An 18,164-nucleotide genomic window follows, 5' to 3' on the forward strand; every position below is an offset into this window, starting at 1 on the left:
TTACCCAGTCCCGATAACCCCTGCAAAACAAGTCAAAGATAAAATTCCAGCTACTGTCCTACATAGAGATGTGAGACGTCTTATTGTCCTATTACCAATCGAAGAACAAGCACCACCAAACCCATGAAAATCCATGAAGACTGTGTGACCTCCCTTGGTGTCCCACCAGGAGCTCAAGTGGGAGGTGTCATGGCACCTGTCACCTGTCTACACCATCTCACCTTAAAACATATAGTGTAGTGAGCCCTTATGGCAACCAGATGGGGCTCCAACAGAAGGTTAGCTGGCTCTGAATGCTCCCAATCACTAATAAGTAAGAGAAACCAGGTGTGTCTGTAAACACCAACGAATACTTGGGTGAGCACAGAGACATGGCTGGTGAGTTTGGAGTTTTCATTTAAAGTCTATTTTTGAAATAATACATTGAGTGAACTTGATTCTAAAAGTCTTTTTAAGTTAAAAGTTAAGTTATTTATTAGAAACTAAAGGCCTGTGATGCCATGGGTAAATTGTTTGTGGGTCACAGCCAGCAACATTATTTGCCTGATAGAGTGGGAGAGGCTATGTTTAGTTTGGCTAGTTATAAATATGTATCTTTAGTAACTTAAGTACAGTAGTTAAAACAGTACGAGCTAAAAACATTGTAAATATGATTTGTAAACATTGGAAATATTTAAAAAAAGATGGTAAAAGACCTGAAGTTAAAAACAAATGTAAATTGAAATATATAAATACTCTGTTTAAGCTAAGAGCATGTAATGCATGAATGGCTAAAAAATTGCTAGAATTTAGGTTTAAAACATTAAACTTTAAGTTTAAAACGTTAAACAATTACAAATTTAAATTAGATAAAAACATTATATATTAAGACAGAATTAAAATCAATCTGATTTCATGACTAAAATTTTTATGCTTTCTATTATTTAAAAAGTTTATAAAAACACATACAGAAATAAATACACAGTTAAAAATATAAATGGAAATATATAAATATGAGGTAAAAACAATGAGGTAAAAACTATTTTCTAATTTTTCCTATTTAATTTCTTTTCTTTAAGGTTTTCCACCTGCTGAAACTTCAAAATAAAGTTTTCAAAGAAGCTGAGTTGGCCTCACGTCCTCTGTTGCTCTACCAGTCCTATCAAGCGGGACAATCATTTTTTTTAACACAAGCTTGACAGTATGTGTCCTTATGTACATGCTTTGGTTTTCTCTCCTATTCTCTTTCTCTACGAGGTGTTTTTCTGTTTTCTCTTCCTTTCAATTCACTTTCTGTCCCTCTCTGGTCCAGTCCAGCAGAACAAACTTTGTAAAACAAACAACTATGCAAAATAAACAGAAAAATAAAACAAGAATCCAGAATATGAAGGGGAGCATTGTAGATAAAAAAAGCTCCTCTTGGCAAAGTGCAGAACAGCATCCAGACCATCATTCTGCTGCTTCAACGCTGGACAAGACAAAACAAAAAAATCTCATTGATGACTGAACAAGGAGGAAACACTCGTCATGTCAACGTGTCTACATGCTGTAAACATCTTCACCACCAGATGGCAGCGGTTCCAATGTTTATAGTAAAGCAGATATTTATGTAAGCTACTTGTCTCAATGCTGAGAGGTGGCAGAGGCAGTTGGCAGTTCGAATCCTGCTCCCTTACATGAGGGTGACACAAGTATCCTCTGAGGGCCTGTCCAAATTCCCGAAAAATGCAGATGGTTGTGTCAGGAAGGATATAAGAACCAGCTTGGTAGTTGCAAGCCAATGACTTGCTGTTGCGATCTCTTCAGGGGAAAAAGCAGGAAGAAAAACAACTTGTCTGAATGCTAAGCTAAAAACTCATTGTAAGCCAGGTAAAGATAAAGATTTAGACAGCGACCAGAGGTTAATGTGTAGCTTTATTGACTTTGCAATACAGCGGGTTGAGTAGCATTGAGGATAAACATGGATATGAAACTTGACTGTTGACAGGAAGCGTACAAAGGCATGTTGCAGAACCGTGCTGAGCGTCAGATCATGGCGAAGTTCAACCACTAAGGGAGAAAAGATATCAGTCCATGACCTTGGCTGACAGGCTGTCAATGTGTCATCCTCACCTGGTTAAAGTCGAGCTCAATGGAGCCGCTGTTGTTAGCATCCAGCTTCTGAAAGATCCCTGAGAAGGAACATAGAACATGTTTAATTTATACAGTGGTTTATTGTTGTCCAAAATTATCAAATGATCACGATTTTTAATCTGATGAGTTTTTCACACCAATGATTCCTGATTTCTTTTGTTTGATTTTGATCAGACAAAAAAGTATAATAGAACAGACTTAATGAATGTAATTACGCCAATTATTTTTTACTTCACATTCATACGATTTTCAGTAACATTTAATTTTTTGTGCTTCCTCATAATCTTCGTCTTTTAGAAGGGCTAACTTACTGAACATCATCTCCAGCCTCATCAGACAGCCAACAAAGTTGTCGAAATCAATGGTCATGTCGGGGTCGGAGTATCGAGCCACCAGCTGCTGGTAGATGGTGTTGTTGAGGGAAAAACCTGCAGGGACACAACAGGGGTCACAGAGCTGAAGCTAACAGAGCTGACAGCATGCTAACAGAACTAATGGAGCTAAGAAAGCTAACAGTGCTAACAGAACTAATGGAACTGACAGCATGCTAAGAGAGCTAACAGTGCTAACAGAACTAATGGAGCTAAGAGAGCTAACAGTGCTAACAGAACTAATGGAGCTAAGAAGGCTAACAGAACTAATGGAACTGACAGCATGCTAACAGAACTAATGGAGCTAAGAGAGCTAACAGTGCTAACAGAACTAATGGAGCTAAGAAGGCTAACAGTGCTAACGGAGCTAACAGAACTAATGGAGCTAAGAAGGCTAACAGAACTAATGGAACTGACAGCATGCTAACAGAACTAATGGAGCTAAGAGAGCTAACAGTGCTAACAGAACTAATGGAGCTAAGAGAGCTAACAGTGCTAACAGAACTAATGGAGCTAAGAAGGCTAACAGTGCTAACAGAACTAATGGAGCTAAGAGAGCTAACAGTGCTAACAGAACTAATGGAGCTAAGAAGGCTAACAGTGCTAACAGAACTAATGGAACTGACAGCATGCTAACAGAACTAATGGAGCTAAGAGAGCTAACAGTGCTAACAGAACTAATGGAGCTAAGAGAGCTAACAGTGCTAACAGAACTAATGGAGCTAAGAAGGCTAACAGTGCTAACAGAACTAATGGAGCTAAGAGAGCTAACAGTGCTAACAGGACTAATGGAGCTAAGAGAGCTAACAGTGCTAACAGAACTAATGGAGCTAAGAAAGCTAACAGTGCTAACAGAACTAATGGAACTGACAGCATGCTAACAGAACTAATGGAGCTAACAGTGCTAACAGAACTAATGGAGCTAAGAAGGCTAACAGTGCTAACAGAACTAATGGAGCTAAGAGAGCTAACAATGCTAACAGAACTAATGGAGCTAAGAAAGCTAACAATGCTAACAGAACTAATGGAGCTAAGAAAGCTAACAGTGCTAACAGAACTAATGGAGCTAAGAGAGCTAACAGTGCTAACAGAACTAATGGAGCTAAGAAGGCTAACAGTGCTAACAGAACTAATGGAGCTAAGAAAGCTAACAGTGCTAACAGAACTAATGGAGCTAAGAAGGCTAACAGTGCTAACAGAACTAATGGAGCTAAGAAAGCTAACAGTGCTAACAGAACTAATGGAGCTAAGAGAGCTAACAGTGCTAACAGAACTAATGGAGCTAAGAAAGCTAACAGTGCTAACAGAACTAATGGAGCTAAGAGAGCTAAGATACTTAAAGCTAATAAAGCTAACAGAGGTAATGGAGTGAGAATTGCTAAGAGCTAATGGAGAACATGACATACCGTCTACATCAGTTTACTGTTCCAACAGCAGCAGAAAGAGAAACAGGAAGACTTTTAGCACAGAGAAAAAACAGAACAGTAAAGAAGTTAGTCCTGAAAAGAAGACCTGGTAACTATAACTAGTAAACCAGACCAGGTAAACCAGACCTGGTAAACTAGGCCTGGTCAACCAGACCTCAGTAAACTAGGCCTGGCAAACAGTTTTCCAGTGGATCAGAGTGAAACCAGCTGCTGGATGTTAGAGTGGAAACTGGTCTCCGCCTGGTTCTGGGTGGAGACCACTTCCTGTTTACTCAGAGGGAGTTTCAGTGGTGAATCAGAGTGGCCATGACTCAGTGAGGATTATCTGTTTACCAGCCTGCAGGCAGCCTGATGGGTGGAGCAGTTTTATTCTGCAGCCTCACAGGAACAGACAGAAACACCCAGAACCAAGTGGAGCAGCAGGAATAGAGCAGAAATTCTCCGCAACCACATGACGGAGCGACCACAACAACGTGTCAACAGGAGGTCACATGACCTCTGACTCGCCAGAATGTTCCAGAAAGGCGGGCTATGGTTCCTCTGCTGGATCCATCCTCAGAACCTCCATAAACACATATGAGTCACAACATCCAGATCAGAACATCCAGACCCAAACATCTGGATCAGAACAACCGGACCAGAACGTCTGGATCAGAACATCCAGACCCAAACATCTGGATCAGAACATCTGGATCAGAACATCCGGATCAGAACATCCGGATCAGAACATCCAGACCAGAACAACCGGATGGGTCTACAGGAAGAAACTGACCTGCATCCTTGAAGGCGACTCTCATCTCTGGAGTACTCATCGTTCCTGAGTTATCAGAGTCGTTCTTCTTGTAGATGGACTGTTAAAACACACACGCACGCACGCACGCACGCACGCACACACACACACCTGTATCACACTACTCCATGATTAATGAAACATTCAGAGGTCAGAGGTCACATCTCACCAGGTACTTCTGAACCTTCTTCCACAGCGTGGCGAACTCTCCAATGCCGAGTTTCCCGTTGCCGCTGTCCTGCTGCAGGTTAAGGATCACCGACACAAACACCTGGGTGACAGTTACCAGCTGGTCGACCAGTTCATAGATCGGCTGACTGACCAGTGCATCCACTGGTTCATCAATCAGTTGATGGACCAGCTGGCTGGTGGTCTGACGTGGCCTGAATTCCAACCTGAGCAGGTTTCTGAAAGGATACGTCCATCAGGTTGACCATGACCCTGCAGGTCTCCATGCTGAAACCATCAGTTTTAATGTCGCTTCCTGTTAAAAACAACAAGACAGGAAGTCAGACCTCCAGCCTGTCAGGTCCAGGTTCAACCCATCACAGTTGGACTCACGTTTGGCCACAATCTTGTTCATGATGTTCTTCAGCTCCACTGCAGAGATCTCCTGGTCCTGAAGACGAGAACAAGCATGTGAACCGGTTAGACTTTGTCTTGTTTGTATGAAAGGAGTGCCAGGAGAGTCCAGATGTGCGACTCACCGCGCCAGCCAGTTTACCGAACATGCTTCTGAATCCCGAGTCCACCTCACTGTCCGACACCACGTCCTGGACGGAAACCATGACAACAGTCAAAACGCCGGCTCAACAGCATCATGACTGAACTGCTTCCTTTCAGAGGATGGACAGAACGGCTTATACGGCATGACGACGCACCTTGACCTGATCCGCACTTTAACTTCAATGCACATTCCATTCTACTCTACTCTACTCCATGATGTCACCTGACAGCTAACACGCTGCTAACTCAACGTTTAACATACTTACCCAAACCCTGATCATGCCAACAGGAACCTGTGAAGAGAGGACTCACCTCATCCAGCTCGGCGTTAACAGGGTCATCGCAGGGCCTGAAAGGAAACAGTCACACAAACATTAAACCCTGCTGACCACTCCAACCTTCAACAACAATGTTTACTTTTTGAAGTCATTGGTCTTTCAGGGAAATGAAAATCTGAATCTTGGTCTGAACTTCTTTCAGAATCCTCTGAGGGCCACAAAAAATGACAGGGTGTGTACCGGACCCCAGATTTAGACCTGTACTCTGGATATCTGACTAACCCTGACCTGGTCAGGTTTGTCCAGTAAACTTGCACCTACAAACCCAACAGAACCAGCACGGAACCAGCATCAGAACCAGCAGCTGCAGTTCTTACACAGTCTCTGTCTGCTTCTCGGAGAATACTCGAATGCAGAAGTCCCCGTTCAGGTGCGGCTCAAAGGTGGATGGGACAATCAGGTACTCGCCGGGTGGCAGCTTGAAGCGGGAGCTGACCTCTCGCAGGTTGATGAAGGTTTCTGACCTGGCTGTCTGAGCATGGGTCAGGAAGTAGTTCTTGTCCAGGTGCACCTCCCTCTGTCCTCGGAACTGCAATGAAACAGCCAATCAGGGCAGATCTAATGCAGGCAGGTACACTGGGGACCTGGATCTATTCTTTCTTTAACCTGAACTGGACTTCTTCCATGATATGATGCCTTTATGATGGTGCATTTAAGGACCATTAGAGATCTGAGTTACCAGTCAGCTTTGCATAAAGCTTAGCTGAGCTGTGGGTCGTGACCGAAAGAAGGAGATCTCGTATACAGGCGGCTTAAATGGGTTTCCTCCGCAGGGTGGCCGGGCTCTCCCTTAGAGATAGGGTGAGGAGCTCAGTCATCCGGGAGGAGATCAGAGTAGAGCCGCTGCTCCTCCGCATCGAGAGGAACCAGTTGAGGTGGCTCGGGCATCTGGTCAGGATGCCTCCTGGACCTCCCTGGTGAGGTGTTCCAGGCACGTCCCTCTGGGAGGAGACCCCGGGGAAGACCCAGGACGCGCTGGAGGGATTATGTCTCTCGGCTGGCCTGGGAACGCCTCGGGATCCCCCCCGCAGAGTTGGCAAATGTGGCTGGGGAGAGGGAAGTCTGGGCTTCCCTGCTTAGGCTGCTGCCCCCGGCTGCAGATATCAGTGGAAAAATGAATGAATGTATGGAGGGAAAGCTGAGATATTAGCTCCTCCAAAATCATAATGGATTATATTGTCTGAACGCCCACCCCCTCAGCCTAATACCCTCCCTTAGACCTCTTACAGACCTCATCCTCCGTCCAACATGGAGCAAAAGGTAGGAACCATGCAGCACATAGCAGCAGCTCAGACAAAGCCTGCTAGCTTACAAATGATTCATTTCATCCAATTTCCAGTTTACTTGGATGAGTGCAAACTGAACGGTTTGCAGATCAAAAAGGTCTGAAGTGGACGTTGATGGACCTCAGTTGCGAGTCTGAAGCCTCAGAACTCACCTGTGGAGGGACCTGAAATCAGACAGAAGACCAGTAAAGTTCTGGACTCACGCTGGAAGTCCTGCAATCTGCTCCCTGAACTCTTTCAGACCTCATAGATGGCGAAGCCAATGGTGTGCATGTCTTCGCCCTGCTTCCGCAGCTTCCTGCGGTTCTTTTGGATCAAACCAACCACGAAGCTGCAGCCCACCTCCCCATCATCGGGGTCGTCATCTTCCTCGTCCAGCTTGATGACGAACTGAGGGTTTGTCCAGAACGTGTCTGCAGAGAAGCCACAACAGAAACCTTAGTCCACTGCCTTGTGGACACTTTAGCAAAGCAGCTGGGCAGAACTGGCAGCGGGTCCGGTCCACCGGCGATTCTGTCCAGAGACGTGAACACATTCAGGACTAACAGGGGTTGTTCCGGCAGCCTCCAGCCGTGGACCCCCTTCTCCAGGTGCCGTCAAACTTGCTGACGCTCCAGTGTTTGACGGAGTCGTCCTCAATGGTGTCAGGGGTCAAGGTGCAAACCTCGATACGGGAGTAGTGACGCTGAAAGTCACTGAAGGACATCCTGCAGAGACAGGACAGACGGGAGGTCTCACTCTGCTTCGTATCAAAGCAGGTTTGTGTCAATGTGAGATCATCCTACCAGAACTCTCCGTCCTCCGAGTTGGCATGAGGACAGTCTCCCTGGACGTAGTTCCACTCCGACGACCTGAGACAAGAACACATCAGAATGGTGAGATCTAATCATCTAAAGCCTGTTCCATCCTCCACGAGAAGCGAGAACTTTTTTCTTGTTCTTGAGGCTCCGAGAAGAAAATGACGTCATTTTTCTCGCGGACGTGTTTGAGGACACTTCTTGACACACCGGGCTGCAGAACTTTTTTCTTGCGGGGCTGCAAGAAGTATCGTGTGATTGGTCGGACATGTGAGGTGGGCGTGGTTAACACGGAGAAAGCAGGAAGCGGAGTTGCTGTTGCCGCCAAAACGGATTGTTTAGATAAAACAGCTGATCGAGGTGGTGAGAAAGTACGAACATTTTTACATGTGGCAATAAAACACTCGGACCCAGCCGCGTGCACGACCCGCCCTGCCGCGGACGAAGCTGCTCGTTAAATATGAAACTAGAAACTCGGAGAGCGGAAACCTCCACCAAGCACAATGTTTAAGAATCCTTTTAAAACATTCCTGGATCCAAACGGTGATCCTGATCACCACCAGAATTTAATCACTTCTTCATTTTTACATTTGCAACAACTCTTGAAATATTTATAAAATCCCTCCGTAACCTTTTAAGTTATCTTGGGAAAAAGACGCCGGGGAAACAACCTCCTCGGTGGAGGTAACATCGCGCATAAAAGCAGACATCCCCCCCCCCCGCAGTGATCCCTCCCCGCTGCAGACCTGCTTCTCCTGGAGGATGGATGGACCTGCCGAACGAGACGTTTTTTCTTGTTCTTGCAGCCTCGAGAACAAGAACTCAGTTCTTGCGTCTCGTGGAGGATGGAACAGGCTTTATCTGGAACAGGGTCATTCGATCCCCCGCAGATCACATTGTCATAGTGGTTACCCGTCACTCCAGGCTCCGGTCCACTCCACTTGGCCCCAGGGGTTCCTCATCCTGACCAGCTTCTCCTGACGGCCGCGGTAGTCCACCTGGAAGCATAAAACCATTCATCTAGTAGTCGCTGACCCTCACACCATGGATCCCTGAACCCCTCGCCCCACCTTACCTCCACGGCGCCAGTCAGCGAGTAGGCGTGGCCTTTCACCAGCTTCTGGCGGGTCACTGCCTCGGAGTCAGCAGCGCTAGTGATCTGCAGTAGCACAGAAACAGAACTAGAACCAAGCAGAACTTCCAAGTGAAGCAGCAAAATGGATTGGACTCACGTCGATAGAACACCCAAGCAGCGCTCCGGCGTCCAGCGCCTTCCGGATGATCTGGAACAGGTTGGATGGCGGCTGCTTGAGGTCATAGTTCTCTGCAATACCTCCAGTGAAGTCCTCGAAGCCCTCGGTGGTGGAGCCGCCAGAAAGCGCCTCGTAGCAGCCGTTCACTCTGCAAAACCAACAAACCACATTCGTTCTGAGCAAAACTTGGACTGGACTGAATCCAGAACCCATGCCTCTGAAATCAGTCCCCCCTGCCCTCTCAGGAAATAAAGTATGTGGGGGGGGGTTCCACTTGGATGGAACCCTACTTGCTAACAGGAAGTTTTAATGAAATGAAAAATACTTTATTAATCCCCAAAGGGAAATATTGTAGTAGAGGAGGTCTTGTTCCTCTCCCAGGATGGAAACAGTGCTTTGTTTATTCTTCTTCCTCCTGAAGTCAACAATCATCTCTTTTGTTTTGCTGCTATTTAATATGAGATGATTGTCACCGCACCATTTAACAAACTGACTGACCAGTTCTCTGTACTCTGCTTCTTGTCCATCCCTGATACACCCCACAACTGCAGAGTCATCAGAGTATTTCTGCAGATGACAGGACTCAGAGTTGTACTGGAAGTCTGAGGTGTACAGAGTGAAGAGGAATGGCCAGAGTACAGTTCCTTGTGGTACACCAGTGCTGCTGACCTCCATCTCAGACACACAACCTTTCAGTCTCACAAACTGTGGTCTGTTTGTGAAGTAGTCATAGATCCAGGTGGTTGTGGAGGTATCCACCTGGAATTTATGGAGCTTCTCACATAACAAAGCAGGCTGAATGGTATTAAAAGCACTGAGAAATGAAAGAACATGACCCTCAGAGTGCTGCCTGAATGGTCCAGATGAGAGTGTGCTCTCTGGAGCAGGTATATGATGGCATCTTCAACCCCAAGTCCATTACGATATGCAAACTGGAATGGGTCCTGAAAGGTGTTTACTTGCTTGTTGAGGTGAGCCAGTAAGAGTCTCTCCAGGACTTTCATGATGTGAGATGTCAGGGCAACTGGTCTGTAGTCACTTGGTTCAGCTGGTTGTGTTTTTTTAGGCACTGGAACAAGGCAGGAGGTTTTCCACAGCACTGGGACTCTATTTAGCTCTATTTTGTCTCAGACTGGTGTTGAAAAGGTGCTGGAGAATCGGACATAGTTGTTCTGAGCAGGTCTTGAGAACTCTGGGACTGACACCATCTGGACCTGCAGCCTTGTTCTGGTTCAGTTTCTCAAGTTGCTTCTTAACCTGATTGCAGGAGACAAACAAGGTGGAGGTCTCAGGATGTCCTGATGTGGAGGGAGATGAAGCTGTGTTCTGGTCCATGACTGAGCTGCAGGGTGACAGATTGGAGGCGTGACAGGAAAGCAGTGGGCTTATGGAGGGTGTGTGGTCTGTTGGGCTGGAGGTAGGGGGTGAACTGAACCTGGTGAAGAATATGTTCAGCTCATTAGCTCTGTCCAGACCTCCATCAGGCTGGTCCCCCTTTAACTTGAAGCCGGTGATCTTCTTCATTCCAGACCACACATCCCTCAGGTTATTCTGCTGGAGCTGACTTTCTAACTTCTTCCTGTAGTCCTCCTTGCACTTCTTAGTTTGTGTTTTAAGTTGTTTTTGTGTTGCCCTCAATAACTCCCTGTCTCCATCCCTGAAGGCTTTCTTTTTGATGTTCAGCAGCTTTTTCAGGTCACTGGTGATCCAGGGTTTGTTATTGGAGAAGCACCTCACTGTTCTTGTTGGGACGATGCTGTCCACACAGCAGTTTATGTAATCTGTCACACACTCAGTCATGGCGTTGATGTCGTCTCCATGAGGTTCACAGAGGACGTTCCAGTCTGTAGCCTCAAAGCCTCCTCTAAGAGCATCTTCAGCTGCTACCAGATTTTGATAGTCTTTGTGATGACTGGTTGCTGCTGAACGATGGGCTTGTAGGTGGAGGTGAGAAGAACCAGATTATGGTCAGATCTTCCTAAAGGAGGCAGGGCAGAACAACTGGATCCATTATTCATATTTGCATAAAATAAGTCCAACATCTTATTTTCTCTGGTGGAGCAGCTGACAAACTGCTGGACAAGAACTAGAACTGGGACTACAACCATAACTTGGACCAGGACCAGATCCATCAGGAACTAACTACTTCTCAGAGTATCCAGAATGTTGTTCCGTTTCTGGATGGTAATATCCAGAACGTTGTTCCTGTTCTGGATGGTAGCATCTAGAATGTTGTTTCAGGTTTAGATAGTAGTATCCAGAATGTTGTTCCTGTTCTGGATGGTAATATCCAGAATGTTGTTCCAGTTCTAGATGGTATTATCTAGAATGTTGTTCCAGTTCTGGATGGTAGTATCCAGAATGTTGTTCCTGTTCTGGATGGTACTATCCAGAATGTTGTTCCAGTTCTGGATGGGAGTATCCAGAACGTTGTTCCAGTTCTGGATGTTCATATCTAGAATGTTGTGCCTTTTCTGGATGGTAGTATCCAGAAAGTTGTTCAGGTTCTGGATGGTAATATCTAGAATGTTGTTCCCGTTTTGGATGGTAGTTCTCAGAGAACTCAGAGGTTCTAATGTCTGATGGCATCATCAATAGAACCTCAGATCTGCTCAAAACGAATAAACATCGGGCCAGAACCAGAACTCTGCAGAATGCTGCCATCCAGAACATTCTGGATACTATTGTCTAAACCTGAAACAACATTCTAGACACGACCATCCAGAACTGGAACAACATTCTAAACACTACCATCCAGAACTGGAACAACATTCTAGATACTACAATCCAGAACTGGAAAAACGTTCTTGATACTACCATCAAAAACTGGAACAACATTCTGGATACTACCATCCAGAAAAGGAAAAAAATTCTGGATACTACTAGCCAGAACTGGAACAACGTTCTGGATACTACTATCCAGAAATGGAACAACGTTCAGGATACTACCATCCAGAAAAAGCACAACATTCTAGATATTAACATCGAGAACAGGAACAACATTCTGGATACTACCATCCAAAACGGGATCAACGTTCTAGATACTACCTTCCAGAACTGGAACAACATTCTAGATAATACCATCCAGAACTGGAACAACATTCTGGATACTACCATCCAGAACTGGAATAACATTCTGGATACTACCATCCAGAACTGGAATAACATTCTGGATACTACTAGCCAGAACTGGAACAACGTTCTGGTTACTACTATCCAGAAATGGAACAACGTTCGGGATACTACCATCCAGAAAAGGAACAACATTCTGGATCCTACCATCCAGAACTGGAACAACATTCTAGATACTACCATCCAGAACAGGAACAGCATTCTAGATAATACCATCCAGAACAGGAACAACATTCTGGATACTACCATTCAGAACAGGAACATATTTCTAGATACCACCATCCAGAACTGGAACAACATTCTAGATACTACCATCCAGAACAGGAACAGCATTCTGGATACTACAATCTAGACCTGGAACAACATTCTGGATACTACCATCCAGAACTGGAAAAATATTCTGGATATTACCATCCAGAACAGGAACAACGCTCTGGATCTTACCATCCAGAACAGGAACAACATTCTGGGTACTAACATCCAGAACAGGAAAAACATTCTGGGTACTAACATCCAGAACAGGAAAAACATTCTGGATACTACCATCCAGAACTGGAACAACGCTCTGGATACTACCATCCAGAACAGGAACAACGTTCTGGATACTAACATCCAGAACAGGAACAACATTCTGGATATTACCATCCAGAACAGGAAAAACAATCTGGATACTACCATCCAGAACTGGAACAACATTCTGGACACTACCATCCAGAACTGGAACAACATTCTGGATACTACCATCCAGAACTGGAACAACATTCTGGATACTACCATCCAGAACTGGAACAACAATCTGGATACTAACATCCAGAACTGGAACATAGTTCTGTATACTACCATCCAGAACTGGAAAAACATTCTGGACACCACCATCCAGAACAGGTATAACATTCTGGATGCTACCATCCAGAACAGGAACATAGTTCTGGATACTACCATCCAGAACTGGAACAACATTTTGGAAACTACCATCCAGAACAGGAACAACGTTCTGGATACTACCATCCAGAAAAGGAACAACATTCTGGACACTACCATCCAGAACAGGAACAACATTCTGAATACTACCATCTAAACCTGAAACAACATTCCAGATACTACCATCCAGAACTGGAACAACATTCTGGATACTACCATCCAGAACAGGAACAACATTCTGGATATTATCATCCAGAACTGGAACAATATTATGGATACTACCATCCAGAACTGGAACAACATTCTGGATACTACCATCCAGAACTGGAACAACGCTCTGGATATTACCATCCAGAACAGGAACAACATTCTGGATACTAACATCCAGAACTGGAAAAACATTCTGGATACTACCATCCAGAACAGGAACAACATTCTGGATATTACCATCCAGAACAGGAAAAACATTCTGGATACCACCATCCAGACCTGGAACAACATTCTGGATATTAACATCCAGAACAGGAACATAGTTCTGTATACTACCATCCAGAACGGGAACAACATTCTGGATTCTACCATCCAGAACTGGAACCACATTCTGGATACTACCATCCAGAACAGGAACCACATTCTGGATACTACAAGCCAGAACTGGAACAATTCAATTAAATTCAATTCAACTTTATTTATATCGCGTCAAATCACGGCAATGCCATCTCAAGACGCTTTACAGACAGAGGGGAAAACATAATGAAAGCCAATTCATAACAGCCTATATAAGGAAACCAACAGATTGAGTTGAGTCCAACTCAATCTCCCATCCTGAGCAAGCACACTGGCAACAGTGGGAAGGAAAAAACTCCCTTTTAACAGGAAGGAAACCTCCGGCAGAACCCGGCTCAGGACAGGCAGCCATCTGCCTCTGCTGTGTGGGGGGAAGAGGACAGAAAGACAACAGACAACAGGAACTGCTACTCCCGGCCAGGGAGACCTGCTGAGACAGGAGACATACATGTTAATGATGCAACACTGTTATGGGGGGGGGGGGTAAAAGAAAGAGATAAAGAGAAAAAGAAAGAAGCTCAGTGCATCAGGAAATGTCCCTCAGCAGTCTAAACCTATAGCAGCATAACTAAGGGATGCTAACCATCCCTAGCTATAGGACTTATCAAAAAGATAAGTCTTCAGCCTAGTCTTAAAGGTGGGGAGGGTGTCTGCTTCCCTAACACTAACTGGGAGCTTATTCCATAAGTGAGGGGCCTGATAACCAAAGGCTCTGCCTCCTGCTCGGCTCTTTGAGACTCTAGGAACCACAAGTAAGCCTGCAGTCTGCGAACGAAGTACTCTGCTTGGTATATAAGGAACAATGAGGTCTTTGATATATAGTGGTGCCTGGTTGTGGAGGGCTTTATATGTAAGGAGAAGGATTTTAAATTCTATTCTAGATTCAACAGGCAGCCAATGAAGAGAGGCTAAAACTGGAGAAATATGATCTCTCCTGCTGGTTCTGGTCAGGACTCAGAATTCTGGATCAGCTGAAGGCTTTTCAGGGCATATTTAGGACAGCCCAGTAATAGAGAGTTACAGTAATCTAGTCTCGAAGTAACAAAAGCATGAACCACTTTTTCTGCATCACTCTGAGACAGAATGTCCCTAATTTTGGCTATATTACGTAAATGAAAGAAGGCTGTTTTAGTAACCTGCTTAATATGTGGGCCAAAGGACAGGTCAGGGTCAAATATTACTCCAAGGTTTCTCACTGTAGCACTGGAAGCTAAAGTAATGCCATCCAGGTTCATTACAAAACCGGAAAATTTAGCTCTGAGTTTTTCAGATCCAACGAGAATTACTTCAGTCTTATCTGAGTTTAAGAGGAGAAAATTTCTAGACATCCAAGTCTTTATGTCTATGAGACAATTTTGTAGCCTATTGGGCTGATTTGTTTCATCTGGTTTAAAGGATAAGTATATTTGAGTATCATCTGCATAACAATGAAAGTTTATTCCATGCTGTCTAATAATTTTGCCTAAAGGGAGCATATATAGTGTGAAGAGTATTGGTCCAAGTACAGAACCTTGAGGAACTCCATGACTTACTGTAGTTTGGGAGGAGGACTTGTCATTTACATGAACAAACTGAAGTCTATCAGATAAATATGATTTAAACCAGCTTAACGCTGTACCTGTAATTCCAATCACCTGTTCTAGTCTTTGTAACAGAATGTTATGATCGACTGTATCAAATGCAGCACTAAGATCAAGCAAGATAAGTACGGACACAAGTCCTTTGTCTGAGGCCATAAGAAGGTCATTAGTAACTTTCACCAATGCTGTCTCAGTGCTATGATGAGCTCTAAATCCTGACTGAAACTCCTCGCATAAATTATTTCTGCTCAGGTGGGCATGTAGCTGAGCGGAAACTATTTTCTCCAGAATTTTGGACATAAACGGGAGGTTAGATATAGGTCTATAATTTGCTATCACCTCTGGATCCAGAGATTGCTTTTTAAGTAAAGGCTTGATTACAGCAGTTTTAAATGATTGTGGTACATATCCTGTCACTAAAGACATATTGATATGATTTAGTAGTGATGTATTAATTAAAGGGAAAATGTCCTTAAAGAGGCTCGTTGGGAGAGGGTCTAAGATACAGGTGGATGGTTTAGATGAAGCTATTATTTTAGTTAATTCAGAGGGTTGGACAGGACAGAAACTATTTAGACACAAGTCAGATCCTGGTTCTAAGGATGCTTCGGAGACCACAACAGGCTCAACATTATAGGTAGAAGGAAGAGTATTGTCAATTTGATCTCTAATAGTGTCAATTTTATTCCTGAAAAAATACATGAAATCATCACAGCTAAGTGAGAAAGGAATACATGGCTCCACAGCGCTCCGGCTCCTAGTAAGCCTAGCTACAGTGCTGAAAAGAAACCGAGGGTTGTTTTTGTTTTCCTCTATCAATGATGAATAATAAGCTGTTCTTGCCGTACGTAAGACTTTTTTGTATACAATTAAACTTTCTTTCCAGGTTACGCGAGACTCCTCTAGTCCTGATGAATGCCATCTGTTGTCCAAACGCCTTGATGCCTGTTTTAGAGCTCGAAGCTGGGAATTAAACCAGGGAGCCTTCATAATCTTACCTAATTTCTTCTTCTTTAGGGGGGCAACATTATCCAAGATTGTACGCATTGAAGCTGTTATAGTATCAGCATGTTGATCAATCTGAGCAGGAGTAAGGCTTAAAGGGGGACTCTCAGTCATGCTAACACATGCTAGAGGGGGAAAAATTGATTCAATTGATTGTTTAAATTTTGTAATATTATTGTCTGATAAACATCTACTATAGTAGAATTTATTTTTGGTCAGTGAGTAATCAAATAAAGTGAATTCAAAGGTTAATAAGAAGTGATCGGACAAGACAGGGTTTTGAGGAAATACTTTGAGCTTATCAGTCTCAATACCAGATGTTAGAACCAGATCAAGAGTATGACCATGAGAGTGAGTGGCTCCATGGACATTTTGTGAAAACCCAATTGAGTTTAGAATAGAGCTAAAGGAAATGTTTAAACTATCATTTTCAACGTCAACATGAATATTAAAATCACCTAGCACAATGACTTTATCAGTAGTCAGCACTAACTCAGACAAGAGATCAGAGAATTCGGTCAGAAACTCGGAGTAAGGTCCAGGTGGGCGATACACTAATGCTAAAAGGAGCGGTTTCTCTGAATTCCATTTTGGATGAGATAAATTTAATGTCAGGAATTCAAAGGATTTATAGTTAGTTTTGTGCTTAGGATTAATTAATAATTCTGACTGAAAAATAGCTGCAACACCTCCTCCTCTGCCTGTAGTTCTAGGAATGTGAAAGTTTAAATAGTTAGCTGGCGTAGCTTCATTAATACTAACATAATCCTCTTGCTGTAACCAGGTTTCCGTAAGACAGAATAAATCAATGTGGTGATCACCTATCAAGTCATTGACTAATAAAGACTTATTTGGGAGGGATCTAATATTCAGTAGGCCACACTTTATTGTCTTATTTTCAGATTTTATTAGATCCATTGTTTTTATTTTTATGAGGTTTTCACGATTAACCATATTTCTAGATTCAACAGGCAGCCAATGAAGAGAGGCTAAAACTGGAGAAATATGATCTCTCATGCTGCAACAACTCTCTGGATATTACCATCCATAACAGGAACAACATTCTGGATACCACCATCCAGAACTGGAACAACATTCTGGATATTACCATCTAGAACAGGAACAGCGTTCTGGACACTACAATGTAGACCTGGAACAACATTCTAGATAATACCATCCAGAACTGGAAAAATGTTCTGGATATTACCATCCAGAACAGGAACATAGTTCTGTATACTACCATCCAGAACAGGAACAACGTCCTGGATACTACCATCCAGAACTGGAACAACATTCTAGATACTACCATCCAGAACAGGAACAACATTCTAGATACTACCATCCAGAACTGGAAAAATGTTCTGGATACTACCATCCAGAACAGGAACATAGTTCTGTACACTACCATCCAGAACGGCAACAACATTCTGGATTCTACCATCCAGAACTGGAGCAACTTTCTGGATACTACCATCCAGAACTGGAGCAACATTCTGGATCCTACCATCCAGAACTGGAACAACATTCTAGATACTACCATCCAGAACTGGAACAACATTCTAGATAATACCATCCAGAACTGGAAAAATGTTCTGGATATTACCATCCAGAACAGGAACATAGTTCTGTATACTACCATCCAGAACTGGAACAACATTCTGGATACTACCATCCAGAACAGGAACAACGTTCTGGATACTACCAGCCAGAACAGGAAAAACCTTCTGAATACTACCATCCAGAACAGGAACATAGTTCTGTACACTACCATCCAGAACGGCAACAACATTCTGGATACTACCATCCAGAACTGGAACAACATTCTAGATAATACCATCCAGAACTGGAACAACGCTCTG

General features: G+C 43.8%; 1 protein-coding gene across 1 annotated transcript in view; it reads right to left on the reverse strand.

Moving 5' to 3' along the window:
- Positions 1-1,881: 1,881 nt before the first annotated feature.
- Positions 1,882-18,164, reverse strand: part of LOC306774724 (calpain-2 catalytic subunit-like) — a 28,650-nt gene continuing 12,367 nt past the window's right edge. Inside the window, exons 5-21 of the mRNA XM_079264878.1 lie at positions 9,080-9,248; positions 8,923-9,006; positions 8,760-8,845; positions 7,836-7,901; positions 7,597-7,757; positions 7,294-7,463; positions 7,203-7,214; positions 6,082-6,293; positions 5,739-5,775; positions 5,408-5,473; positions 5,262-5,319; positions 5,120-5,184; positions 4,870-4,938; positions 4,683-4,761; positions 2,424-2,540; positions 2,092-2,150; positions 1,882-2,028 (exon numbers count right to left, since the gene is read on the reverse strand). Coding sequence (XP_079121004.1) covers positions 2,005-2,028; positions 2,092-2,150; positions 2,424-2,540; positions 4,683-4,761; positions 4,870-4,938; positions 5,120-5,184; positions 5,262-5,319; positions 5,408-5,473; positions 5,739-5,775; positions 6,082-6,293; positions 7,203-7,214; positions 7,294-7,463; positions 7,597-7,757; positions 7,836-7,901; positions 8,760-8,845; positions 8,923-9,006; positions 9,080-9,248 — 1,534 coding nt within the window. The 3' untranslated portion in view covers positions 1,882-2,004. The remainder of the gene's footprint in view (positions 2,029-2,091; positions 2,151-2,423; positions 2,541-4,682; positions 4,762-4,869; positions 4,939-5,119; positions 5,185-5,261; positions 5,320-5,407; positions 5,474-5,738; positions 5,776-6,081; positions 6,294-7,202; positions 7,215-7,293; positions 7,464-7,596; positions 7,758-7,835; positions 7,902-8,759; positions 8,846-8,922; positions 9,007-9,079; positions 9,249-18,164) is intronic.

Source organism: Telmatherina bonti (assembly GCF_933228915.1).
Source record: "Telmatherina bonti genome assembly, chromosome: 3".
NCBI classification, from domain to species: Eukaryota; Metazoa; Chordata; class Actinopteri; order Atheriniformes; family Telmatherinidae; genus Telmatherina; species Telmatherina bonti.